Source organism: Capricornis sumatraensis, chromosome 7 (assembly GCF_032405125.1).
Source record: "Capricornis sumatraensis isolate serow.1 chromosome 7, serow.2, whole genome shotgun sequence".
NCBI classification, from domain to species: domain Eukaryota; kingdom Metazoa; phylum Chordata; class Mammalia; order Artiodactyla; family Bovidae; genus Capricornis; species Capricornis sumatraensis.
Window position 1 is genome coordinate 118,056,616 of NC_091075.1, and position 25,993 is coordinate 118,082,608.

Consider the following 25,993-nt stretch of genomic DNA (forward strand, 5'->3'; position numbering starts at 1 on the left):
TCACAGACTAAACAAATTTATAGCTACCAAAGGGGAAAGAGGGAGCAGAATAAATTGGAGATTTGGGATGAACAGATACACATCACTGTATAAAAAACAGATTTAAAAGTACCTACTATACAGCACAAGGAGCTATATCCAGTATCTTTTAATAAAGCCTATAATGGAAAGAAGCCGAAGAGAAGATGTATCTGATATACACATGGTATATATACCTGAAACACTATGAATCATCTATACTTCCATTCAAAAAGACTACTAATCCTTATCTGCTACTAACCTACGAAGTCTTCTTGCCAAAAATAAATCAAGCCTGAATCTGATAACGCCTTCAGGTCTAACTAAATTACATTACATTTACAGCAAATACGACACAGATAAACTACAAAACAGAATAAAATCCAGACCGTGAGTAATTCCACAGGACAAACCAACAATTTCAGCAACAAATAAATTACAAGCGACAACAAAAGATGGAAGAGGAGCCTACAGATTAAAGCATGTCACAATGTATGCCTTTGGATCCTGATTTAAAACAGTTAAAATCAAGAAAATATACATACAGAAACACTTAACAGCTAAAATCATATGACATCTTGGGTATGAGGATACAGGTAAAGCAAAACTAGCCATGAGTAAAATAACTACTGAAGCTAGATGAGGGTAGAGAGGGTTATTATACTAGTCTCTCTACATGTGGTGGGAAGAATTAAACATGTAAAAATAAATAAATAAATCCAATTTAATGTCTAAGTTTCACATAATAAAAATTCTCTTTGATATTAGCTGTCAAACTGTTAAAAATTATGCCAATCAAGAAAATTTTAAACCAGTTGGATATGATTATTTTTTTAAAGTATCTTTTAAAGCGCTTCAGTATTTACTGATTCAATACAAGGACAACCTGAAAGAACGAACTAAAAACTAATAATCATCTAAAGAAATACCTTTTACAGCAAAATCAGTAACAACTGAATACCAAACAAAACCTTACCAATATCAGACAACGCCAAAGAGTTAAAGGAGAAAATGGCTAGCTGTATAAATTATATTTTAGAGAGGAAATTATCCCACCTTTTGAAGACTGGGTAAAATTTAGATTCACGTCTTTCGGTGAGCCTCTGTAACTGAAACCACACAAGCAGTAAAACAAACCATACCATCTGTCCTGCTGTAAACCACATCAAAACTCTGAAAAACAGTTGGGACTGCCAAAACCATTCACTTCCTTAAAAAACAACTTCACCATTCTAGTGTAACCCACAATCAGAACACCAAGATTCTGGATTTAAATAACTAATTTACACGTGGGCTGGCACTTGCCCGGCTAACTAAAGACCCCAGCTGTACAACCCCACCCTCATATAATTCATCTTTGCCTGGGGTGCCCTCCCCTCTCTGGTGCTCATCGACTCCAACTTCACTGGGAGCCTTCACTGATGTGTTTAAGCAAAGACAGAGTGGACCTTACAACAGCTTCTTTCCTATCCTCATTAAGTAACATTTTTCACCCGCAAAAAAAAAAAAAAAAATCCTTCTGTAACAACTTACGAGCAGCATTGCATACAATGCTCAGCTATGTTTTTGGCCCGTGCGGATATGACAAATTGCTGTCATTTAGGCATAAAATCATACGGTCACACCACTACTGGCAGTTGCAGGTTAACCAAAAAAATACTTAAGGTAAAAATGCATGAAGTGAACGCAAAAGCTTACGAAATCTCCTGACCACCATGAATTACTCGAGCAAAAATAAAACGGTTAAAAGGCAAGAAACCCTCTGACACTCCCCGAGACGAAAAAGAAAGGAAAGAGGGCGAGGAGGAGCAACAGCCCCTTCCCTAATCAAGTTGCAGGACAGCCCTATTACCGTCCGCAGGCAGATGTGGCTTCTCTCTTTCGGCAGAAGCTGTCGTTTTCTAAAAAAAAAAAAAACAGCAGACGGCTGGCAGGATCCGGATGCCCGCGTCTGCCTGCGTCTGTGCACGAAGCCTGGAGCCGCTGGCACCGCGGGGCCACGGGCCGGGCCGCCGCGACCACCGCGCAGACCCACTTGTCCAGCCCGCGCCCTCCTTCTCCACCGGGACCCCCGAAGCCCACCACCCAGCCCACCGACAAGCTGTCCAACCGTCCCCACAGACCAGCCCCTGGGGCCAAGGGTCTGCAGGATATAGGCACCCCCCCCCGCCTCCGCCCTTCAAGGCCGACGGCCGAAAGGCGCGGACCCCTCCCATGGCGGCCCCCGCCCTCCGTGCCGCAGCCGAAGGCCCGCCGCTCGGCCTGCAGCCCCGAGCCCGCCGCCGCGCTGCGCACCAGCCTCACCTCAGAGGCAAATGGCGGGCAGCGCGAAGGTGCCTAGGTCCCAGTGCGACAGCCGCCCGTCCGCTCCGGCGACTCCGGCTCCGGCTCCGCCCCCCGTCCGCCGCGCGAACCCCGGCCCGCTGCCCCGGCCCGCCCGGCCTCCCGCCCCCTCAGCCCTCCTCACAGCCCCAGCCGCCCGAGCTGGGTGCGGCCTGCGGCGCCGCAGCCCAACAACGCACCACCCCATAGGCCCAGCCCTTGCCGCACCTCCCAGCAACCCGCGCTGCTATTGGCTGGGCGCGGGCGGCGCCGGGAGGCGGGGCCGAGGCGGCGAGGGGCGCGGCCTGAGCGGGCGGGGTTGCCGCCTGTTGGCAGAGTCGGACTTCGGTCGCCCAGCCCCTGGTCCTGCGGACCGGGCGGGGTCCAGCGCGTGGGGACGGGCGCTCGCAGGCCCACATGCCTCGTCGCTGAAACAGGTCGGGCCGGCGTGCCGGCGGCGCCCGCTCACCGAAGCCGCTCGGCCACTCATTCATTGTCCATGGTCAGGCCCTTGGAAGCCTCATTCATTTGTCGTTGGTCAGGCTCTTGGAAGGCAGGTTCGCAGGACGCGCAGGAGCTCGCTCCAAAGGATCCGTTCCAGGTCCTTCTCGGCCTGAGGCCCCAGGCCTCTCCCTGCCCGACTCACCCACTCTTCCAGCGGACAGACTCTGCCCCTGTGCCCAGAGTTTGGGGCCGGGCTGGCAGCCAGGGTGGGGCCAAGACAGCGAGGCCTGTGGATCCTGATTAGGCTCCGTCGATGCGGCCGCTGCCTGATGTCCGGAGCCTGGCGTGCTGATGCCGGATGAGCGAGAGCACCAGGGACCTTCGCAGAACCAGGGCATCGGGGAGACCAGGCTATCTGCCAGTGACCTGGAGGCGCCTCCCCAAACTGCCCCTCCTGTTGGTCTCATAGGAGTCCCCAGAAGACACAGAAGCCATATGGGCTAGCTCCCTTTATAACCATCGTAAGTTGAGGCCCAGGGCTGGGCAGTGAAGGAATAGTATGGAATCCAGGCCTGCCCTCCCAGCAGGGTCCTCCTTGGCCTGGTCTGCAGAAGCGTCAGGGACACTCTCCGTGGATAAGAGACGGCGACCTCTGATCTCCTGGAAGCGGACTTGTCTCACAATTCTGCATCACTCACTTTGTTCCCCTTTCACCCAGCAAAAAGGCCTGGCCCACAGGAGATGTCAGTGGGGGCTTGCTGAAGGGAGGAAGGGAGTGGACAACCACTGAGCACATTAAGTGGCGACACAGAAGATACGAAAAAGACCCAGGTCAAACAAAGGTGACAAGTACAACGTCAGATGCAGCAACACGGCCTGATAAGCACAGGGCTCTCCCAGAGCCAGAGGGCGAGTTGAGAACAGTCTGGAATGCATGGTGGCAAAGTGAGGTATTGGGTATCGGTGTGGCTGTGAGGCCAACTGCAGCAGTGGGGGCCTCAGTTTATCCCTCTATCCATCGTCTGGAAGTTCTCCCAGGTACGTGGACCAGTGAAAACACTGAAGAGTCCATGTCTCAATGGACTGAACTGAATGTGAGAAACATCAAGTGGATCTGAGCCCTTCAAGGGGTGGCCTGAGTCGCCATTGGTGCCCAGCCCACATCCCTATTCTGGGTGCGTGCTACAAGTGGTCCACTCTCCAGGTGGTGTGAGTGTGAGCTGCTAATTGCCACGGACCCCCTTTCTCCAGAGTGCTGCCTCACCCAGGAAGTTATCTCCCTACCTGGACAATAACTGGCTGACCTGGGGTACAAAAGGCTGGTCCCTTCAAAGCAAAACCAACTTTGTAGAACAGTCATACTCCAGAGATTCCCTTAGGTCCAGGTTAAGCTAGTCTCCAGCTGAACCACCTCTTTCCCTTGTTTTTTCCTTGGCACTGTCCTAATTCCCCCATTCTGCTTATCCTGAGAACATTCCCTCAATAAATCACTTGCACAAGATTCCTCTTCAAAGTTTTGCTTCTGAAGAACCCAGTCTTAAGAAAACTGCATATAAGAAACACTATCTACACATTAACACCCAAAAAGTATACAAGCCAGTTAAGGAATGGGCAAAGGACTTGAATTCTATATTTCTCCAAAGATATATAGATGGCCAATAAGCACATGAAAAGCTGCTCAACATCACTAAACATTTTTAAAAATTGCAAGTCAAAACCACCATGAGATACCATTTAACATCCATTAGGATTGCCATTTTATTTTAAAAAAAGAAAATAAGTATTGACAAGGAGTGGAGAAATTGGAACGCTTGTGCATTGCTGGTGGAAATGTAAAATGGTGCAATCAGTGGGGAAAATGGTATGGTGGTTCTTCCAAAAGTTAAAGAATTACCATATACCATAGCAATTCCACTTCGTGGTATATATGAGACTAACAAAGGAGGAAGCAACTCAAGTGTCTTTGACAGACTGATAAACAAAATGTGGTCTGTCCATAACAATGGAATAATATTCAGCCTTAAAAAGGAAATTCTGCCATAGGCTACAATATGGATGAATCTTAAAAGACATAATGCTAAGTGAAACAAGTCAGTCACAAAAACACAAATTATGATTCCACTTGTATGAGGGCCCTGCCAGTGGCCAGTGAAAGTCAGTCATGTCCAACGCTGCAGCCCCATGGAGATGGAGCATACAGTCCATGGAATTCTCTAGGCCAGAATAGTGGAGTGCGGGACTTGAGTAGTCAGATTCGAAAGACAGAAAGCAGTGTTGCCAGGGGCTGGAGGAGGGGGAAATGGGAGTTCCTATTTAACAGATATAGAGTTTCAGTCTTACAGGATGAGAAGGGTTCAGTGGATGGATGATGGTGACAATCCACAACGTGAATGTACTGGATGCCACGGAACTGTATGCTTTAAACGGTTAAAATGCTGAACTTACGTACATTTTATAGCCATAAAAAGTTTAAATGCGATGAAAGTACACTTTCCTTTTCCAAAAAAAAAAAAGAATAAGGGAGGTGATGTGTATCTTGTGAGTGATACTGTCTTGCGAGTGAAAATTGCTCACTCGTGTCCGATTCTTTGCACACCCATGGACTATACAGTCCATGAAATTCTCCAGGCCAGAATACTGGCACGGACAGTCTTTCCCTTCTCCAGGGGATCTTTCCAACCCAGGGATCGAACCCAGGTCTCCCACATTGTAGGCGGATTCTTTACCCACTGAGTCATCAGGGAAGTCTCTTTGTAGGAGCTTAAAAACAACAACAACAACATTAGACACAAACAACGAGTATCAATACCAAACAATGAGAGCAACGAAATTAGGCCACCCGAAGGCAGTTCTCTGGCAGTCCAGTGGCTAGTATTCCATGGCTCCACTGTAGGCGGCATGAGTTCAATCCCTGGTCAGGGAACTTGTATCTTGCATGCCACAGAGTACAACCAAAAAAGTCCCCTGAACTCCTTGTGTTGTGCAGGACAGGAAAGGTACCGACTGCTCTAAACTTAGTTAAGGAAGACTTCAATAGATACTTCACAGGAGACAAAATCAAAATGGGTAATAAATATGTGAAAATGTGCTCAGCCTCATCAGTAATTGTTTAGTCACTAAGTCGTATCAGAGTCTTGGTAACCCCATGAAGTGTAGCACACCAGGCTTCCCTGTCCTTCACTATCTCCCAGAGTTTGCTCAAGCTCACATCCAATGAGTGAGTGAAGTTGCTCAGTCGTATCCAACTCTTTGCAATCCCATGGACTGTAGCCTACCAGGCTCCTCCGTTCATGGGATTTTCCAGGCAAGAATACTGGAGTGGGTTGCCATTTCCTTCTCCACGGGATCTTCCCGACCCAGGGATTGAACCCAGGTCTCCCACATTGTAGGCAGATGCTTTACCATCTGAGCCACCAGGGAAGTCCGGTAGTAACTAGCTAAATGCAAATTAAAGCCATAATTATACACCCACCAGATTGGCAAAGATGGAGAAAAGTCTGACAATTACGAGTGTTAACAAGGATGTGGAATCACTGATCTTTTACTGCAGAATTCTTGGGAAACAGTGGAAGGCCCTGATGCCCCAAGGGTCCTGAGTACACACCCCGGAGAAACTCGTGCACACATGGGTCAGAAACACAGTGAAGACTGTTGCTAGCAGCACTATCTGTGATTGTCCCAAACTGCAAACTAAACGTCCACCCACAGTAAAATGGATCCATGAACTACGATACCATCAACAGAACAGTTTTCTGCAAGAAACTACACCTATCCACAGCAACCTGGATAAACCTGGAAGACACGACACGCAGAAGCCAGGTGCCAAAGCTTGCGTGGGCATGACTCCACTCATGTAGGTGCACAAACAGGAAAGCATGGAGACAGATGCAGGCTTCGCAGTACAGCAGGAGCCCCCCACAGCCAGGGAGACGGGAGGCGTGGTACTGAGCTGGGGAGGGCATGGGGCGCTGGTCCCCCTCATAGCAATGCTACGCTGTAGGTCTCTGCATCGTTCCCTTTCCTGAATGCGTTTTATTCCACAGGAAATGAAAGGGAAAAGGAGGCACCTCAGCTCTGAGTAGCTCAGGGTGTGGCCAGGATGCAGCTGGAGGGTGACGCAGGGGCAGCCATCAGGCAGCCTCGGAGGTTTCTGAGGGCGGCAGACAGGTCAGGGCTGCTCTATGCCCCATGACTCTCCCTCCCCATAGAGTGCTGGTAGCCTGGCCACCAGCAACCACCTCTGGGGCCCTGACAGGGAGCCTAATGTGTGTGCAGGCTGCCCGGCCAGGGGCTCCCTGCTGCGAGGTCACAGCCAGAAGTGGGCTTCGGTCCTCCCCTCACTGCCCCTCCTCCAGGGACGTAGGTTTGTCCATCGCCAGCTCCCTCTCCTAATGTTCCCTGCGTGGCCCTGCCATCCCCTCCAGAGGCCAGCCCAGTGCTGCTGGGCAAGAAGCCCTTTGGCCCCAAGCCGAGGCCCCTGGTGCTCAGGGGGGGCTGCTGGAAGCACCCTCCACCCAGGTCAGCAGGGACGTCCACGCCATGTGACCCAGAGTTGGGGTGGGGGCAGGGAGCAATCCCGGTTTGTTTCGTCAGGTCTCCTCTGGTTCTAAAAGCACGTTTTTGCAACAAAAAAGTCACTATTAACAGAAGGTACAGGGGCTCTCTGCGTTCTTTCTGATCAACTGCAGGAACAGTAAAACCAGGCTCAGTGCTTGGCTTGGAGGAGCCCTCAAAGCAGCTGGGGCCTCTTCCCAAGGGCAGGGACTGAACCACCTCTGCTCAACCGACGGGCTGGGCAGGTCAGCAGAGCCTCTCTGAGCCTCAGCGTCCCTGTCTGTAACGTGAGAGGCAGCATGACCCCTCGGGTGGGCCTCCCGGCGGGTCTACCCACAAACTGGGGCTGGGAGGGCAGAGAAGCGAGGTGGGTGGGTCTTGTCCTCGGCCACCCTCCCCAGCTGTGTCCCCCTCGCTGGGTGAAGGCAGGTCTGGAACCCTGGGGGGTGCAGATTAACCAGACCCCCACAATGCCTATCCGAGGCTGCTGGGTAGACGCCAGGGTCTGGGCTCAGCAGCAAAGGACAGATCACACAGCTGGGACGCAAACCCAAGCCGCTCTGCGCCTTGGTTTTCTCACCTGTGAAATGGTCTGCCTGGAGCTGGGGGAGCAGCAGCTTAAGGCAAGTGTGCAGCTTAGCGCCTCGAGTACAGGAAGTGCTTGGTGCTAACCAACCTCCAGCCAACGTGGAGAACAGAACCTTCTAGCAGGTCTGGGACGCCCCCACCTCCACGTCAGAGGACCACATCTGGTGCCCCATCCACTGCCCCCAACCCACACACTCTAGCAACTGAGGCCCTGAGCTTGCGTGGTCCACAGAGCTGGGCAGCTGTCCCAGCAGGCTCTGTGCTGGGCCTCCGGCAGCAACAGGCCCCATCTGTCCAGGCGGCCAGCACAGAACCCCCACACCTTCCAGCTCAGGCTCTTCAAACTCGAGCTGGCTCCCAAGCAGCTGCACGCCAGCTAAAAGCAGTGCATCCTGTGGCGGTCCCCAGCACAGCAGACCCCGAGCCCTGCTGGAAACTGCATCTCTGACTCGATTCCCCACTTGAAGCGGTGGCCACGTGGGAATGGTGTGCCTCCTGGGGTTCAGGGCAGAGCGGGTGAAGCGGGGCAAACTGCTCGTTCCCTGCGGATGCTGGGGGAGGAAGACGAGGACTCCCGAGCCCCAGACGCGAGTGGGGGTGACCCTGAGTGACCCCCAGGTCACCCAGAGGCCATGACCGCCTCCCCACCCCCATCCCCAGGGGCTAAAGTGGGAAACATCTGCAGAGCTGGTGCTGGACACTCGGTTTCTGGAAGCACTCTTCCCCACCAGAGAGCCGACATCTCTGCCCAGGCCTCTCTCTGCTCCTTTGACCGCCACCTCACCCAGGATGTGCCCCAGGGCAGAGGAGGGGATGCGTGAATGGCTTTCTCCTGGGACCTTTAATCAGTGCCAGTGGGCACAAGTGCTCTCGTGGCCTGGGTTTTACACAGCAAATTCCTCTTTCCTAGCGAAAGAGGGCTGTGTGGAGGATCAAACAGCCCTGGGTTCCCTGACAGCCGACACCAGGTGAGCTTGTTTTTATGGAAAAAAAAAAAGAAATTCACCCCAGATGGTCACGCCAGGGACCAGCCTGCTGGAATCCACGACAGGAAGCACGGAGGTACTCAGGGCTGGGCCTGCGCTGAGTACGTACTGAAGCACCTGGGCATCTGGTTCCATCGTCCCCATCCATCCTTGGCCTGCAGGGGGCCCACTCTTCCCACCACACTGTAGCCATCACTTCCTCCAGGAAGCCTTCCTGGAACCCCCAGCTGGGTTCCAAGCTCCCAGCCCCTGCAGACCCTACTGCCGAAGACAGTGGATGCTGGGAGAGCCTCCCACCCGGCTGTCTCCCAACTGCTGGTTAATCCAGCGAATGACTTAACTAGAGACATGTGGGGCCTTCAGCTCTGCAGCCTCACTGCCCCGGACAGGACTCACGGCAGCAGAACCTGACCCTTCACATACAGGCTTTGAACACAGACTGTCTGACTCTGGGGTCCTGTCCTGTGACCAGCTGAGCACCCAAGAGCAAGCCATTTAGCAACCTGCACCTAGAAGACAAGACCACCATTTAGGGCGAGATGACCTGCCGAGGTCACTGCTTAAGACTCTGGAGTGGGTACTCAGTTAGCCCTGGCCACGGTGCAACGGTCATCTGTGCTTTATTGCTCAGCACCGGCCCCACACGGAGCCTGTGTTGTAACGTTCCTGGGGGGTCCAGCCCCTGTCCCCCCACCCCAAATACGCCAGCCCCGCTGAGCTCCCAGCCCAGTGCAGGGTGGCTGTGCTGGGGGACCTCCATTCCTGTCCATGAAGTCCAGCCCGGGCTCGGTCCTGGGCCCCTGGGCAGTGCGCAGGGTGAGATGGGAGAGCCCCACCCCATCCTCTGGGGCCCAGGGCCTGGCCTGGCCCCAGGACCCAGCCTGCTGGGCGGAGCCTGGCCTTGAGATTCCTCTGAGATGTCCGCTGGGGAGGCCCAGCCTCCCATGTGGGCCAGCCTCCTCCTGCGTGGCCTGGGGCCAGGGCTGACGGGGTCGCCTCTGCGCAGTGCCGAGCAGCACAGCTGTCACCTGGGCCTGGCGTAGCCGTAGGGGTGCCGCAGCAGCAGGCTCTGGTGGCCGGGCAGCACATGGGTGTGGTAGTGTTCCACTAGGCTGCCCACGCTCACAAACAGGACCTCGCCCTCCAGGTAGAACTTCGAGTCCTGGGGTGGAGGGGGGCAGGGTCAAGGGGGGGCGCTGGCCCGTTTGCCTGCCCTGTGAAATGGGGTGCTCGGCAGCAACGCCCGCCCAGGGGGTGCCGGCAAGGTCTGCAGATAAGCCTAGGGTCGGGGGCGGGTCACCCCATCTCCTCTGGGGCCCGTGGGGGACAGAGCTGGGCCGGGACTGGGGGAGGGGGGAGGAGGGGTGTCTGGAGGCACGGGCCTCTGAGTGCCCACTGCCTGCGCTCCACCAGGGAGACTCCTGGGACCCCAGCCAGGCCCCAGAGCAGGCTCCCCCTCCCGCCCGGGGCCCTCCGCGAGGCCGCCTGCTCACCTTCTCGAAGACGCGGTAGTTCCTCACTTTGCTGGAGGCCTCATCCCACACGACCAGAACCTGCAGGGAGAAGCGCACAGCACAGGGATCGCTCATCTCGGGACGACGACGACCTTAGACCCCGAGCGGGCCCCTCAGAGACGGAGCCGGTGGGCAGCAGAGTCAAGGCTGTGTCCGTGGGGGAGGGCGCCCCACACGCGGAGAGCAGGGTCGCGACGGGCAACCTCACCCCAGGGCTCCCGCCCTCAGAGTCAGGTGAGGCGTCAGTGGCAGCACCGCATGTCTGGTCCACGCTGGGACCGCCCCTGATAGTCACGGGGCAACTGAGGCTCAGTGCGGTCACACAAGTCACCCTTGGAGGGGCCTGGGCAGAGCCAGCAGACGTCCCACCAGGCTCACCACCCTCAAGAAGCCCCCCTTCAAGGTGCAGGAACAGGAACCCCACCCTTTCCTTCCTGCCTCGTGCCCGTGCTGGGGGGCGGGCATCACTCCCGACAGTGATGTGACCCCCCAGGCCCACCTCGCTGGGTGCCTACCTTCCCCGACTTGGTGGAGGAGTTCCGGATGCAGTAGAGACCGTCCTGGGGTACCCCCCGGGGGCTTGTGGCCTTGAAGAGCCTACGACGACACGGCTGCGTGGAGGGGAGCCGCCCACGAGCAGCTCTCAGGGACCCTCCAGCTCCCCCACCTCCCCCTTTCCGAGAGCACCGGGGGCCACGGGGGCAGATGCACAGAGCCCGGGAGTCGGGGGGGGCGGGGAACAGAAAGGCAGGAAGACCTGAGGTGGGGGCGGCGGGCCCCAGCAGAGAACCTCAGGTCTGCCAACATGAGGCCGTGGAGAAAGGCGGACTGCACACTGACCTCTCCACCTCGAAGGACTCTGTGGTGTTGATGAAGACTGAGCTGGGCAGTGGCACCTGAGTGGTCAGGGTCAAGGGTCAGGGTCAGGGTCATGGCCCGAGACCGGGGTGGGGGCCCCCTCCTCCCTGCTGGCTGCCAGGCTGTGCTGGGAGCCAGGTGTTTGCACCAGGTTCGACCCTCTAGCCCCAGAGCCCCCAGCTTTCCGGCAACCCCCCACGTCCCCCGACGACTGAGATGTGGGCACCCCCAAACCCAGCCTTGCCTTCTCATAGTCATCGTCGGAGCCCTCCCCGCCAGCGTCCGCCTGCGACGTGTCAGTCTGCACGGGTTTCCGGGGTTTTTCAAAGGAGAAGCTCCTGAAACTCTGCCCGTCAGGGGGTGATCGCCTGGGAGCGAGACAAGAGGGAGGCCGGTCAGACGTGGGGCAATGCCCCGCTCCCCTCGGTGACCCCCTCTCGCCCTCTGAGTGACCACATCGAGCCTCGGAACCCAGGGGGTCTGGTGCCTGAAGCCCCGGCAGCCGTCAAAGGCTTGTGACCGTGGAGCTCCAGGGCGGGGGCGGTGGGGGGGGCGGGTATCTGTGCTGACCGCCCTGGGGCAGCAGGAATTGCCTGAGGCCTGGAAGCCTGAGCTGGGATCGCTGGCCCGGGGCATCCTGAGCTCTGGATGCTGCAGGAAAAGGCCCCGGTCTGAGGGCAGTCTCCCTGCCAGGGACCACCCCTGTGGCCTCAGCCAAGCCACGCTCCCCCGACAGCCACGAGAACAGATGCCAACAGCCCGAGCCAAAGGGACACGCCCTCACGAGTGGCCACGTGCTCCTTAGCCTCCAGGGCTCCAGGGAGGATTCAGGGAGGCCACCCTGGACGGGCCGCCAGGCTGTGTGTGCGGCTGTGCTGTGGACGCTTGGCTATGGCCCAGGCAGCCCTGTGGCGCTCGGGGCCAGGCCCAGAGCCTGACACAGGGACCCGGCCTGCGACTCTGCGACCCCTCACAAGACAGAACCACCAGGGACGTCCTGACGGGCACGGTGCTGACAGAGCCCTGCGGGGCGCAAGACACAGTCAAGGGCGCCCGAGGAGAGCCGGGCGGGAGCATACACTCGGGGGTCGCCCCGTGAACCCAGAGCCTTCACCACCAAGGGCCCCACGGCCTAGGGCTGCCACGACACATGTGTTTCCCGGCACTGCCCGGCAAAGAGGCCCACGTGGTCTGGAGCAGGCGTCAGGGGCAGCCGGTCAGTCTAGGCAGGAGGGCAATCGAGAAGCCTTGCTCCTCCCATGCCAGGGCCATCTGGCACCCACATGGGCTGAGAGCCAGGGGCAGGGAAACAGGGTCACCAGAGGGTAAACATGCCAAGGAGGGGTGTCCCAGGCCAGGGGGTGTCCTGTGCCACACAGACTCACTGGAGGTGCGGGAGCGCCGGCTTCTCTGGCCGGGGCAGGACGGGAGGCCGGTCTGCAGCCTCGGGCACGGGCAGCTTCAGTGGAGGCGGCCGGGGAGCCACGGGGGGCACACGGGGTCCAGGCCTGGCCACCTCCCCCGGGGGACTCTCTTCTACCATCTTCAGGAATTTGGGCTTGTTGGCTGGCACAGGCGGAGGCTCGGGGGTGGGCGGCCCCCGGGGGGACAGGTGGAAGGACTTGAGCTTGTCACAGTTCCAGGAGGCAGCCGTGGCTGTGCTGGAGGGGTTGACCCCGTGTACGGGGATCCGGGGCTCCAGGCTGGGGCTGCTGTTCTCGGGGAAGCAAGGGGCTTTCCGGAGGCTGGGCCCAGGGGGCAAGATGTTGGGTGGGGGGTCACTCATCCTCCGGGAGACGGTGGGCACCCTGGAACTGGGCTCCACCCACCGCAGGGCCGGCGACTCCCGCCTGGAGTCCTCAGGGGCCGGGCCGGTGTCCGGGAGGCCGCGCTTAGGGGGCGGGGGTGGCAGCAGGGGGCCTGGACCCTTGGAGGTGAAGGAGTGGGCACGGGGCACCTCAGAGAAGACTGGCTTCCTGGGCGTGGGCACAGGGGGCGGAGGGTAGGCCGGCGGGTGGATCAGGGCATCTGCAGAGCAAAGAGAGCCACATGGTAAGTGGGCGTCCCCCGCTGGAGGCTGCAGCTGCACCCCCTCGGGGGGCAGTGGACAGCCAGGGCCCCTGCCCCGCAGCCTAGCTGCCCCACGCCCCCCATGCCTGGCACTCCTGGTGCGGCCTTCCTTCTGGGTCTGGCCCGCCTCACGCCACTGGGCCCACCCCAGATGCCCTCTGAAGCCTGGGCAAAACTTCCCGAAGCCCAGGTGCCACATCAGGTTCCCAGAGGGGGAGGCAAAAGAGAGAGAGGAGACCAGGAAGCCTCCCAGGATTGGGCTCAGAGGGCGGCTGGGACTCCCACTGACAGGCGAGGAGGAAGGGCGGGAGCTGGCGGGGGGGTGACAGGTTGGGTCTGCTCATGACACGTTCAAGCTGCTACAAGAGATTTAGTGGACGCTGAGTGGACTTGATGCTTTCGAACTGTGCTGTTGGGAAAGACTCTCGAGAGTCCCTTAGACTGCAAGGAGATCTAACCAGTCCATCCTAAAGGAAATCAGTCCTGAATATTCATTGGAAGGACTGATGCTGAAGCTGAAGCTCCAATACTTTGGCCACCTGATGCAAAGAGCTGACTCGTTGGAAAAGACCCTGATGCTGGGAAGGATTGAAGGCAGGAAGAGAAGGGGATGACAGAGGATGAGATGGTTGGATGGCATCACCAACTTGATGGACAGGAGTTTGAGCAAGCTCCAAGAGATGGTGATGGACAGGGAAGCCTCGTCCATGGGGTCGCCAAGAGTCAGACATGACTTAAGAGACTCAACAACAACAAGAGCTAAGAGGAGGCCCTGAGGAGACTAAGGAAAGCGAAAGTCAAGGTCATTGGAGAAGAGGTCAAGGAACAGGTAGGCCGGGCTGGAAGAACTGGGCCAGGTCCCCGGGGATAATGAAAGCGAGAAGGGCCAAAGGAGCTGGGGGAGGAGAATGGGGTGGGGGAAGGACTAGTGAGCAGGCAGACAGAAGGCAGGGGACAGAGAGAAGTGACAAGACAGAGGCCAGGACAGGGGCGTGGTCCTCCCACACCCCTCCTCGTGTTCCCAGTGATGCGGGTACAAGCCCATCGCCCTGGCTTTGGGAGGCGAGGCTGGGTGGGGTGGTGAGTGACCATGTGGCCACCAGAGGTGCTCACAGAGGGCTAGTCTTTCCGTCCCCGGCTCCGCCAGCTTATCCCTGAACCGCCCCTCTCCCACCCCAGGATAACTGGAGGAGATCAGAGACCAGAGTCAACCTCTCCTGGTCTGATCCTCCAAACCCTTGAGCCAAAGGAGGAAAACTGAGGCCCGCGGTGGAGACGGTCAGGCCAGAGGCCACACAGAGCCGTACCCGGACGACCACTCCCAGATTGGGGGGCTCTGTCCAGCCCCCAGGCCCCGTCCCCCACCCCAAGCACTACCCAAGCCTCGGGCCCGCCCCACCTACCCTCAGGCCTCCCGGGCTCGGGGGAGTCGGGCTCCAAGTATGAGTCGTCCTCGTCGTCATGCTCGTAGTCTGCGGGGCAGACGGGGCGGGGCGTCAGGTCCGAGGCTGCCGGGCAGGGCCCTCCGAATCCCACCCGCTCAGGGAGGCAGGGGCCAGGATAGGGAGCCCATACCCAGGACACTCAGGCTGCCTGGGAAAACCCAAGGGGCAGAGCAGGCAGGCCAGTCAGCTATGCCTTCCTCCTGGGCAGCAGCCAGCTGGGCAGAGCTGCGGGCTGGGCCCCTGAACACATCTTACCTTCGCTGTCTGTGGGGTGCGGAGACAGGCTGATGTCCACCGGCCGCTCGATGGCGCCGTAGAAGCTATCCGTGTCCGAGTTGGAGTCGCTGAGAGTGGGGCAGGCAGTGAGGACAGGGCAGGGGGCCTCCCGCACTCACACACGCGGACACGCAGACAGATGCCAACGCAGGAGTGGGAATGCAGACACAGAAGAACACACGAAAAACATGCGCAGAGACGTGTGGACACAGAAAAGAGCTGGACACACAGATGGGAGGCGCACGCAGACACGCAGACACACAGACGGGAGGCGCACGCAGACACGCAGACGACAGGAGACTGGAGCGGGCGGCGACTGCCTTCTCCGCCCCACTGTGGTTCTTCCACAGGCGCACCCCCTGACTGCCCAGCCCGGTGCCAGGCCTCAGGTCCCCGATGCACCGGCCCTTGAGGCTCAGGCAGGGGCCCGCTGGAATCCTCATCTCTGAAAGGATCGGGCAGATGCTGTTCCCACACAGAGAGCCCCTCTGCCTGCTGAACCAGCCTCCCCATGCAGTCAGCAAGACCTGGACGGGCTGGCCCACCACCCTGGGGACTCACTCCCCCGTGAAGGGGGCTGGGAACCCAAAGGACTAAGCCACTACAAATCCGGGCCTCCTGGCTGGACAGGTAAAAGCACAGACGCCCCTGACAGGGCGCACGCACACACAGGCTTACACACTCGGGAGCACACCCCACACGCGGCCTAGGTGGCACCTGGAGAAGAGCCTTCAAGGAGGAGACCCTGGGCCCGGCCCCCAGGGGGTTTGTGGGCCAGCTCACAGTCCTGGCCCGGCCGAGGGACACCCCGCCCACCCCCAGGCCCCGGCCCCGCCCACCTGGCGTCCAGAGGCAGCTCTTTCTTCTCCTGGAAGTGGCCAATCTCCTTGCGCAGCAAGGCCATCCAGCTCTGCAGGTGAGCCAGGGCCTCAGTGGGCAGGACCCGCGTTCACCTGCCCTGCCCTCCCCACTTGGGCCGGTCTGCATCAACCCCCAAGGCCGGCTCTTCTGGTGCTGCGGCCCTCCGCCGGCCCACCCAGGGTTCCTCCTGAGACCGCCACCCTGAGTGCAAGGGCCTGCATGGGGGCCGCCCCCGTTCCTCGCCCCCAGCACCTTGCGCTCATCCTCAGAGGAGGCGGAGAAGAACCACGTGCGGTGCTTCTTGCTGATGTGGATGATCTTGAAGGGGAAGACGTTGTTGGACGTCGTCTCCTCAGCCGCCCGCATCACCCTGAGAGCAGTACCAGTGGTCACCATCTGCTCTCCGCCCACAGAGACCGCCTGAGGACAGACCGGCCCCTGGACAGGCCTTGGCCCCCAGCACCACGTCCCCAGGAACACGGTCAGCTTGCAGCAGAGGGGAGCATGTGGGCAAGGGCGGGCGGTGAGAGACAGTGCCAATCCAGGAGGGCTTCCAGGAACCAGTGGTGCAGGGCTCCGAGTCAAGGACATGCCACCCTCGCCGCGCCCCGCAGCGAGGCTTTACTCGGATGCCTGGGGCCCCACCTAACCCCTGGCCTGCCTGCTGGGGGACCCTCACAGGGCTCGGGTCAGCCTCGGCCCCACCCATTCCCAGGCAGCGTGCCCCAGAGCACTTCAGAAAAGTGACCATGGCTGTTCCTGCAGCCGAGACGTGGGGTTCAGGGAACGATCACGTCTGCCCGGGGCATGCGGTCAGGCTGGGCACCCAGGCAGGTGCCGTCAGGGGGCCTGGACCATACCCTGGGGCAAGGCGGCACCCCCACCAGGCTCCAGGGGGTATGTCTGGGGAAAAGAAATGTCCCTCTAGCTCCTGTCATTACGGCACGGAGAGACAAACAGAAAGAAGAGCACTTGAGTTTCTGGCTATTTCCTGGCCAACCTGGCCGAGACCTTAACCTTCTGGAGTCTCAGCTACTTCATCTGTGAAACGGGGACAGCAACGTCATCCCTGATTATCATACAGAACTGTTGTGAGGACTAAATATCAGAATGTGCAAAAAATGTATTAAAAAGTTGTATAAAAAAGAAACATTCATACCATAAAAAATATTCCAGGTGCAGGAAAAAAAAAGTCCCTCTGCAGAGGACGGCAGAGCTCCACGGCCCCCGTGCCCACTGGCAGCCACAGGGCCCTGGGGCCTCCCCTGTCTTCCGCCTGCAGACCTGCCACTGGGCTGGGAGCCAGGATGTGCACAAAGGCCCAGAATCACTTCCCAAGGGTCCCCGTCCTGCCACTGACACCATGGGACCCGTGGGTTCCCCCAGGCAGACAAGGCCAGGCCCTCCTCAGGGGACCAGAATGTAGTGACCCCAAGGCCTGGGTGGTGTGACCCCAAGACCTAGAGCCAGGAATCACACCCTGCAACGCAGATCTCCGAGGCTGAGGGCAGGCCCGCACACGCCAACACGCCCCATCCCATCCGGGCGCCTGGTCCACGGCCCAGCGGACCATTAGTCACAAAGCCCCTGGGGGGCAGGCTCGTGGCTGATTAAAGCCCCAGCGCACAGCCTGGGCCCGCAGGCTGGGCTTCCGGCCAAAAGGAGGTGGCAGTGGGGGAGAGGGCGAGGCGTGGGGAAGAAGGAGGGCTTGAGGGAGACTCTGGAGAGTTCCAACCCTGGAGGAGGCCCTCGCCTCGCCCCCAGGCCCTTGGCCAACCCTGAGGGCTGGCTTTCAGGAGAGGAGGGACTGGCAGAGGTGGGGCTGGTCCAAAGGGCTGGGGTCGCAAACAGGAAGGCCTGGGCCCACCTTAGTGGGAGCCGGGGGGAGCCGCTGGCCCCGGCAGCCGGCAGCACGGTCAGCAGGGCACTTACCGGTTGTAGCCGCTCAGCGAGAAGGCGCCCTGCGGCGAGGCGGACGTGCTGCTCTTGAAGTAGTAGATGCAGCGTTTGTGGATGACCACAAAGCGCAGGGGCCCTGCGGGCGGGACGGGGCGGGTGAGCCTCAGTCCTGGGCAGGCCCCACTCTGGGGACCACGCCCAGAGGCCCAGGATGGCTCCAGGCCAGAGTCTACACGGGCAGCAGGTCGATGGGCATGCAGGTCCCTCCGGGGGCAGGGGGAGATTCAGGGGACTGTGTGGCGCCTAGGAACAAGGACTAAAGCTGGCTCCAGGAAGGGCAGAGACGGGGCCAGCAGCCAGGGAAGCCAGAGCCACCTTGCTGGTGCTGCCCAGCTGCTGGGAGGTGGTGGAATGAGGGTGGGGGCAAAAAACCCCAGAGATGCTGCCAACAAGAGCGCCCCACCCCCATCGCCCAACATGGAGCTGACCCCAGGTAGTGATGGTGAGAGCCCCATCCCTGAGCAGCTCCTCCTAGGCCGGGGAGCAGCTCAGCTGCAGGCCCTCTCTGGAGCCTCCAGTTCAGAAGAGGAGAAGGGAGACACCAAACCAGTCAGCCTGGGGCACCTCAACCAGGCAGCACAGGGTCAGGGAGTCCCTGGCAGAGGGCACAGCTCGAGCAACCCCATGGGACCTCACAGCTGGTCAGAGGGACAGATAAGGCCCTGATGCTCTTGGGCCTTCAGTGTCTCGAAGCCCGGCACCTCCCAGGCCTGGGGGCTCCCCCTCTCCCAGTCTGCTGTCCTAGGGACCAGAGCCCCGGTCTCATGAAGCTCTCCAGAGACCCAGCACCCAGATGGGTGTTGGCTTGGCACATGGGTTCACTTCGGACAGAGTGACTGATTCACTGAACACCGAACTGATACGGTGAGGGCACGATCCAGGAGCCAGACCTACCAGACCAACAAGGGCCCACAGCTCCTGGCCAGCTGGTCAGCATTGTGTCCGATGCCCTCCAGTCTCCCCCAGCTGCATCACCACAGACCCTCCCACAGCCCTGGGGGCTAAAAAGGACAAGTTCAGGGCACGGGGGTGCATGAGCAGAGACAGACGGGAAACTCCAGAGGGCCCATGGCGAGGAAGGAAGCAGAGGCTCAGGAAGGCGGGTTACCTGCCACAGAGGCCCAAGAAGGCTCAGCCCTATCCCCGGGGCCTCCCTTCATGCCCCCCACCCCCACACAGGAGACTCACATTTGAGTAGCTGCAGCTGGGTCCCGCCCTTCTTGTGCAGGTAGCCGGCCTTGGCCACACCCCCAGGCATGGTGAGCAAGTTCTGCGCACCGATGGCCTTCATAGGCACAGGCCAGTGCGTCTCTTCGGCCGCCATGAAGCTACAATACAAAGGGAAGGGGACGTGTCTTAGCTGGGGATGGGAACACACTATTGCCGGCCGTGGCCACGACAACCGTGTGTTGGCTTGGCTGGGACACACCCCGTCAGCCTGGGGCATCACTCAGGAAGGGACCACATAGTGCAGTCACCGGGGACAGGCTGCCTGCCTAGGGGTTAACACAGGACCCTCCATCCCAGGACCCCACTCCACGGCCTCTTCCTCCTGTTCCAGCCGCTCTCCCAGAAATCCGGCAGGCTCTTCCAGTCTCACACTTCCAGCCTGCGCCTGGAATGACTGCTATCCCTCCTCACATGGAGAACTCCTACTCGTCCCTCAAATCGAAGATTGAGATGCCCTCCTCTGTGAGGCACCTCAATGCCTAGTCACATTCCAACCCACCCTCTACTCCTGGTCCCTCTGAACTGCAGCCCCGACCCTGTGCTGTTATCTCCAGTGCCTGGCCCCCTCCCACCTGCACCTGGTCCCTCCTGGGTCCACAGTGAAGCTGGAGGAGTCAGGGTCAGACCCAGAAGCCCAGTCTTACTGGAACTGCTGCCCCATCCTCAGACACACACACACACACCCAGAGAAAACCACTGCTCTCGGCAAACCTGAGTGCTCCACCAAACGTTGGCTGCCTCCCGTCTGCCCGGACGCCTACTCCTCCCTGGGGCCCCGGCCTCGGCCTCTGCCCAGGTCCCGAGGGCTGCCCCTCCAGCTTCCCCTGCACACAAAGCCACCCCTCGGTCCTGCGTCCCGCAGCAGCGGAGGCTATGACAAAAGCGCGCCACCCCCGTGCCCGCCTGGCCGGCACAGGACAGAGCACCGCGGGCGTAGGGAGAGGAGGGCCCCGCGCTGGTGCCTGCCCCAGGAGGTGCCGGCAGACAGACGGGCCCCCGCCCCGCCCGGAGCCCCTAGACCCGCGGGGGGCCAGCCCCCGCCCGCCAGCCCGCCTTTGTTCTCGCCGGAAGCGCCGGCTCGGTCCCGCTCGGTACTCACGATGTCCACGCGGCGGGCCCAGCTGGGATTGGGGGGGCAGCCTGCACCCGCTTCCCCTGTGCGCACCGACACGGCCCCGGGCCGCGCACCCCGGCGGCCGCCTCGGCCCCAGAGCCAGCCTCCCGGCGGGCCCAGGCCCACGGCCGCAGCCCGGCGCCCGCCATGCCGCCGCGCCCCCGGCCCGGCGCCCAGGCCGGCCGCCCCGCCTGGCCCCGCCCTCGCCCCGCCCGGCCCCGCCCTCGCCCCGCCCTCGCCCCGCCCGGCCCCGCCACAGTCCGGGTCGCTCCGCCCCGACTCCTCCCCTCGCCCCGCCCCCAGCCCGGAGCTCGTCCGGGTGTCCCCGCCCCCACCCCGGACCGCCCCGCCCCCGGCTCCTCCCCTCGCGCGGCCCGGGGCAGGTGAGGCGCCGCCCCGCCCGGCCCTCCGTTTCTCCCCCGGCCGCCCCGAGTGAGGAGGTGCACGGGCGCGAGGAGGACGCCCGAGGGGGCCGCCCGGAGTCAGGAAGCCTCAGAGGTGAACGGGCAGCCGGCTTCACGGCCCCGCGGCTAGAAGGCCCCCGCCCCACCCGGCTCCGCGCGGCGGAGCCCTTGGGAAAATGCCTTTTTCTCCCCGGACCCCACCCTGAGGGCTTCTGGTCAGTCGGGGCGAGGGCCGCCCTGCTCTCGGCTCAGGCGGGGCTGGTGGGCGAGAGTGCCGGCTCCGGGGAAGGCTGCGGCGCTGGTCTGACCCGGGATTCCCCGCAGGAGTCAGGGGTCTGGTCCTGGGCAACTCCCACCTCCTTGGAAGGCGGTGGGCACTCTGCCAGGAGACCCCCTAGGCTGGCAGAGGCCCTTGATGGCCTTCCCACCATTCTGCCTCCTCTACTGCCGATTAACAAGCGCCACGGGCAGCAGAGGGCAGGTCTAGCTTCAGCCCTGCTCCCACCTGGCTGCCTGCCCCTAGTTACCAGCTCCCATGTCAGGCCAGCGCAGCCAGCCCTGGCCTCTCCCAGCAGCCTCCCTTCACTCCGTGCCCATTCACAGTGCCCTTGCCAACCCCTCCCAACAGCATTCCCAGCCCCCCAGGCTGCCTCCACCCCAGCCCCCCTGCCTGTGCCCCTCTCCACCACCTCTGAGTGCCACCACTTCCCCTCCTCGCTTCCCTTTGGGCCTCCAGTCTCTTTCCTCCATCACCCTCCCCTCGGCACATTCTCTAACACACACCCAATGCCCATTGCTGCTCTGCTCACATCCCACCAGCCCTTCCGGATCCGGCCCCTGTGGACCTCTCTCATGGGCTCTCCTCCTGCCCCCCACCTCCCATGTGCCTGCACCAGCCAGGCCCAGGGCCGGCGTTACTCAAATCCACCATGCTCCGACCTTCAGGCCTCTGTCCACTGGATTTCCACTGCTTCCTCTTACAACTGACCTAACTCAACCCTCAAGAGTTAGTCCAAACGAACACCAGTCCTTCATAAACTGCCAAAATCCAGAGGAAGGCACTCATTCTAAAAGGCCAGCATTACCTTGATACCAAAACCAAAGACCTCACAAGAAAACTACAGACCAGTATCCCTTATGAGTGTAAAGTTCCTCGCCAAAACACTAGCAAGGTGAATCCAGCACCACACACAATGAATTCTAGACCACGCCTAGTGGGATTTAACCTAGGAATGCAAGCTTGATTTAACAGTCAAAATTCAAAGAATGTAGAAAATTCCTTGGTGGTCCAGTTCTTAAGACAGCGCTTTCATTGCCAGGGCCTGGGTTCAACCCCTGGTGGGGGAATTAAAATCTCAAAAGCTGGTGTTGAGGCCAAAAAAACCCTCCAAAAGCAAAATTCAAAGCATGTAATACATTATATCACCCTGCTAATTTAACTTCTATGCAGAGTACATCATGTAAAATGCCAGGCTGGATGAAACACAAGCTGGAATCAAGATTGCTGGGAGAAATATCAATAACCTCAGATATGCAGATCACACCACTCTTAGGGCGGAAAGCAAAGAGCCTCTTGAGGAAGGTGAAAGAGGAGAGTGAAAAAGCCAGCTTAAAACTCAACACTCAAAAAACGAAGATCATGGCATCCGGTCCCATCACTTCACGGCAAATAGATGGGCAAACAATGGAAACAGTGAGAGATTTTATTTTCTTGGGCTCCAAAATCACTGCAGATGGTGACTGCAGCCATGAAATTAAAAGACACTTGCTCCTTGGAAGAAAAGCTATAACAAACCTACAGCATATTAAAAAGCAGAGACATTACTTTGCCCATAAGCTCCTTCTAATCAAAGCTATGGTTTTTTCAGTAGTCATGTCTAGATGTGAGAGCTGGACCATTAAGAAGGCTGAGCGCCAAAAAATTGATGCTTTTAAACTGTGGTGTTGGAAGAGACTCTTGAGAGTTCCTTGGACTGCAAGGAGAGCAAACCAATCCATCCTAAAGGAAATCAGTCCTGAATATTCATTGGAAAGACTGATGCACAAGCTGAAACTCCAATACTTTGGCCACCTGATGCGAAGAATCGACTCATTGGAAAAGACTCTGATGGTGGGAAAGATTGAAGGCGGGAGAAGGGGACGACAGAGGATGAGGTGATTGGATGGCATCACCGACTTGATGGACATGTGTTGGAGCAAGCTCTGGGAGATGGTGAAGGACAGGGAAGCCTGGCATGTCCATGGGGTCTCAAAGAGTTGGACACGACTGAGCAACTGAACAACAACAATATATCAATCTGCTCCTGCTGCTGCTGCTGCTGCTGCTGAGTTGCTTCAGTCGTGTCCGACTCTGTGCGACTCCATAGATGGCAGCCCACCAGGCTCCCCTATCCCTGGGATTTTCCAGGCAATAACACTGGAGTGGGTTGCCATTTCCTTCTCCAATGCATGAAAGTGAAAAGTGAAAGGGAAGTTGCTCAGTCGTGTCCGACTCTTTGTGACCCCATGGACTGCAGCCTACCAGGCTCCTCCGTCCATGGGATTTTCCTGGCAAGAGTACTGGAGTGGGTTGCCATTGCCTTCTCTCATATATCTAATAAAGTACAAAAACCACACAACCGTCTCAACGTGCTGTGTTTAGTCGCTCAGTCATGTCTGACTCTTTGTGACCCCATGGACTGTAGCCCGCCAGGCTCTTCTGTCCATGGGGATTCTCCAGGCAAGAATACTGGAGTGGGTTCCCATGCCCTCCTCCAGGAGATCTTCCCAATGCAGGGATCAAACCCAGTTCTCCTGTACTACAGGCAGATTCTTTACCATCTGAGCCACCAGGGAGGCCCAAGAATATTGGAGTGGGTAGCCTATCCCTTCTACAGGGGATCTTTGGACCCAGGAATCGATCGGGGTCTCCTGCATTGCAGGCTCATTCTTTACCAGCTGAGCTACCAGGGAAGCTCCAACTGTCTCAATAGATGCAGAAAAAGCATTTAACAAAATCTGGCCATTCTCCAGGATAAGAACACTCAATAGGGATTTCCCTGGTGGTCCAGTGGCTAATCCTCTGCACTCTCAGTACAAGGCGTCGAGGTTAGATCCCTGGTCAGGGAACTAGATCCCACATGCCGCAACTGAGAGTTCGAAGGCCGCAAGGAAAGAAATCCCGCGTGCAGCAACAAACACTGAACATGCCGTGTGCCACACTTAAGACCCGGCGCAGGCAACTTTTTTTTTTTTTTTAAGAACATTCAACAAACTAGCAGTAGGAGGAAATTTCCTCAACCTGGTGAAGAACATCAATGAAAAACCCTGAGCTAACATCTCGATCAGTGGTGAGGGACCGAAAGCTTCCTTTCCAGGGAGGAACAAGGGAAGGACATTTTTATTCACCATTGAGCCAGAGTTTTGTTCACCACTGAGCCAGAGTTTCCAGGAAGAAGAAATAAGAGTTTGCAGGAAGAAGAAATAAGAGCTATATGGATTGGAAAAGAAAAAGCAAAACTGTTCAGAGATTAGGTGGTCAGGAAAAACCCCAGGGATCCACTAAAGAATGTTTAGAAATAATAAACAAGCTCAGCAAGGGGCAGGACAGCAGATGGGCACACAAAACTCCGTCGTATTTCTCTCTGCCAGCAACAATCCGAAAATGAGACAGGAGCTAGCTCAGCTTTCCCTTCTTCAGGGGTCCTCCCCGACCTAAGAGGGGGCACCCGGGCACAGAAGGGGCACCAGGCTGTCCCACGGGAGGAGCAAAATGCTGCTGCCCTGGGTGGTGGGGACTGCAGGTGGCCTGGAAGCCGCAGCAAGCGGACACGGAGCCCCCAGCCCACTCCAGCGCCTCCTCCCGAGTCTGTAAGGAGACCTGGAATCTTTGTTGGGGCGGGGGCGCTGGAGGCAGAGCTGAGGACTGACGGGGCCCACCCCTCCTTCTGGCTCCGCACCTGGAGGGGAAGAAGCTGGGGCAGCCCCGCAGTCCCACCCTGGTGAGCTCGGCGGCCAGGCGCGCACAGGCCTGGGAAGGGCTTGGTCTCACCTGGCCGCGGACCCCTCTGCTCCTGGTGCCCACCGGTTGGCCCGGCGGCAGGCCTGGCTGTGCTCCACCGTCACCTCCCCTGGGAGCGTCCCTGCCTCAGCGACAGACACCCCCGTTCCGCCGCTCCCCTCCAGAGGGTGGACCGTGGCAGGGCCGGCTTGTCCTGAGGCCCCCGCATCCTCTGGGACCCCGGCCCTGCCCCGCCATGCTGGGACCTGCCCAGGAGCCCAGCGCCAGGTAGCTCTCTGGTCTCTGCTCCGTGCTCACCCCCACCTTCTCTGAAAGCTGAGACTGGTCTGTGGGACCGAGGCCCGAGGGTGCAGCACCGGAGCAGAGCAGGCAGGTGAAAACCGCTCCTCCTCGCAAAGATGGCCCCACTGGGCTCCAGGAAGTGCAGGCTCTGTGGCTCCCCCTCCCCCTGGGGTGTGAGTCCCCAGGGCATGTGGCCATCCCCTGCAGAGGCCCACACACCCAGCCACAGTCACGGACTGCACGCCCAGGCACGATGCATGCGTGAGCTGCGTGGCGCGGGCGAGAAGGTTCTGTGCGTGCTCTTCGGCCTGTGCACACACGTGTGCACCGTGTGAACCAGTGCACGAGAACAGGGCTCGCTCAGCTCCCCTAACACCTGCAAACCTGCGGCCCTGGCTGTGGCGAGGGAGCCGGCGCCTCGTGCGACCACGGCGCTAGCGGTTCCTGTCAGTGGTCACCAGCTGCCCAGCTGCGAGCACCGCAGAGAGGGGAGGCCTGGGCTCCCAGGGTCCCAGTGGGGAAGAAACCGGGTCCCCAGGGCGGTCATTCACACACTCACAACTACGCACACACTCACTCGCCACAGGCACACGTGCGTGCTTATACACGCATGCCTGAAGGTGCACACTCACACACACCTACCTGTACACGCTCATACATGCCATGTCCACACATGCCCTCCAGTGCACACAGAGACTCGCTCAGCTGCTCACACTCACACACAGGCACACGCTCATCCACATGTGTGCATGCTCACGTTCATTCTTACGTGTGTTCACCCTCACACACACCAGTTTGCACTCAAACATACTCACAGACACGCACCGACTCCCACGTGGTGTGCTCACACACACAGCCTCCAGGGGCTGAGAGGACCCTCTGTGGGGGACCCTGTGCCCTGGGCAAGGCAGCCTGGGTGCAGATGAGAGCCACCAGCACCTCCCCACAGCCCTGCACCCGTCCAGCGCCGGGCCTGACGGCTCCTTAAACCGCACAGCGCTGCTCCACCCCCAGGTCACAGGCTCGAACAGGGCACCCCGGGCGCACACTGCGTGCCAGGCCCCATGC

General features: G+C 59.0%; 2 protein-coding genes across 12 annotated transcripts in view; both read right to left on the reverse strand.

Moving 5' to 3' along the window:
- Window positions 1-2,446, reverse strand: part of ADD1 (adducin 1) — an 88,014-nt gene extending 85,568 nt beyond the window's left edge. For all 6 annotated transcript variants that reach the window (XM_068975123.1, XM_068975125.1, XM_068975124.1 and 3 more), the window contains exon 1: window positions 2,323-2,446. The gene's annotated coding sequence lies outside the window, so the exon portion shown is untranslated. The remainder of the gene's footprint in view (window positions 1-2,322) is intronic.
- Window positions 2,447-9,535: 7,089 nt separating this feature from the next.
- SH3BP2 (SH3 domain binding protein 2) overlaps window positions 9,536-25,993 on the reverse strand; it is a 35,004-nt gene continuing 18,546 nt past the window's right edge. For 3 of the 6 annotated variants that reach the window (XM_068975186.1, XM_068975185.1, XM_068975184.1), the window contains exons 2-13: window positions 19,084-19,223; window positions 17,869-17,971; window positions 16,189-16,306; window positions 15,915-15,985; window positions 15,055-15,143; window positions 14,758-14,826; window positions 12,670-13,312; window positions 11,529-11,652; window positions 11,267-11,322; window positions 10,942-11,023; window positions 10,406-10,465; window positions 9,536-10,074 (exon numbers count right to left, since the gene is read on the reverse strand). In XM_068975186.1, the coding sequence (XP_068831287.1) occupies window positions 9,937-10,074; window positions 10,406-10,465; window positions 10,942-11,023; window positions 11,267-11,322; window positions 11,529-11,652; window positions 12,670-13,312; window positions 14,758-14,826; window positions 15,055-15,143; window positions 15,915-15,985; window positions 16,189-16,306; window positions 17,869-17,971; window positions 19,084-19,219 (1,689 nt within the window). In that variant the 5' untranslated portion in view covers window positions 19,220-19,223 and the 3' untranslated portion in view covers window positions 9,536-9,936. Of the gene's footprint in view, window positions 10,075-10,405; window positions 10,466-10,941; window positions 11,024-11,266; window positions 11,323-11,528; window positions 11,653-12,669; window positions 13,313-14,757; window positions 14,827-15,054; window positions 15,144-15,914; window positions 15,986-16,188; window positions 16,307-17,868; window positions 17,972-19,083; window positions 19,224-20,224; window positions 20,389-24,673; window positions 24,689-25,750; window positions 25,861-25,993 lie in introns of those variants that run through there. The other 3 variants (XM_068975187.1, XM_068975188.1, XM_068975182.1) reach the window with 3 other exon arrangements.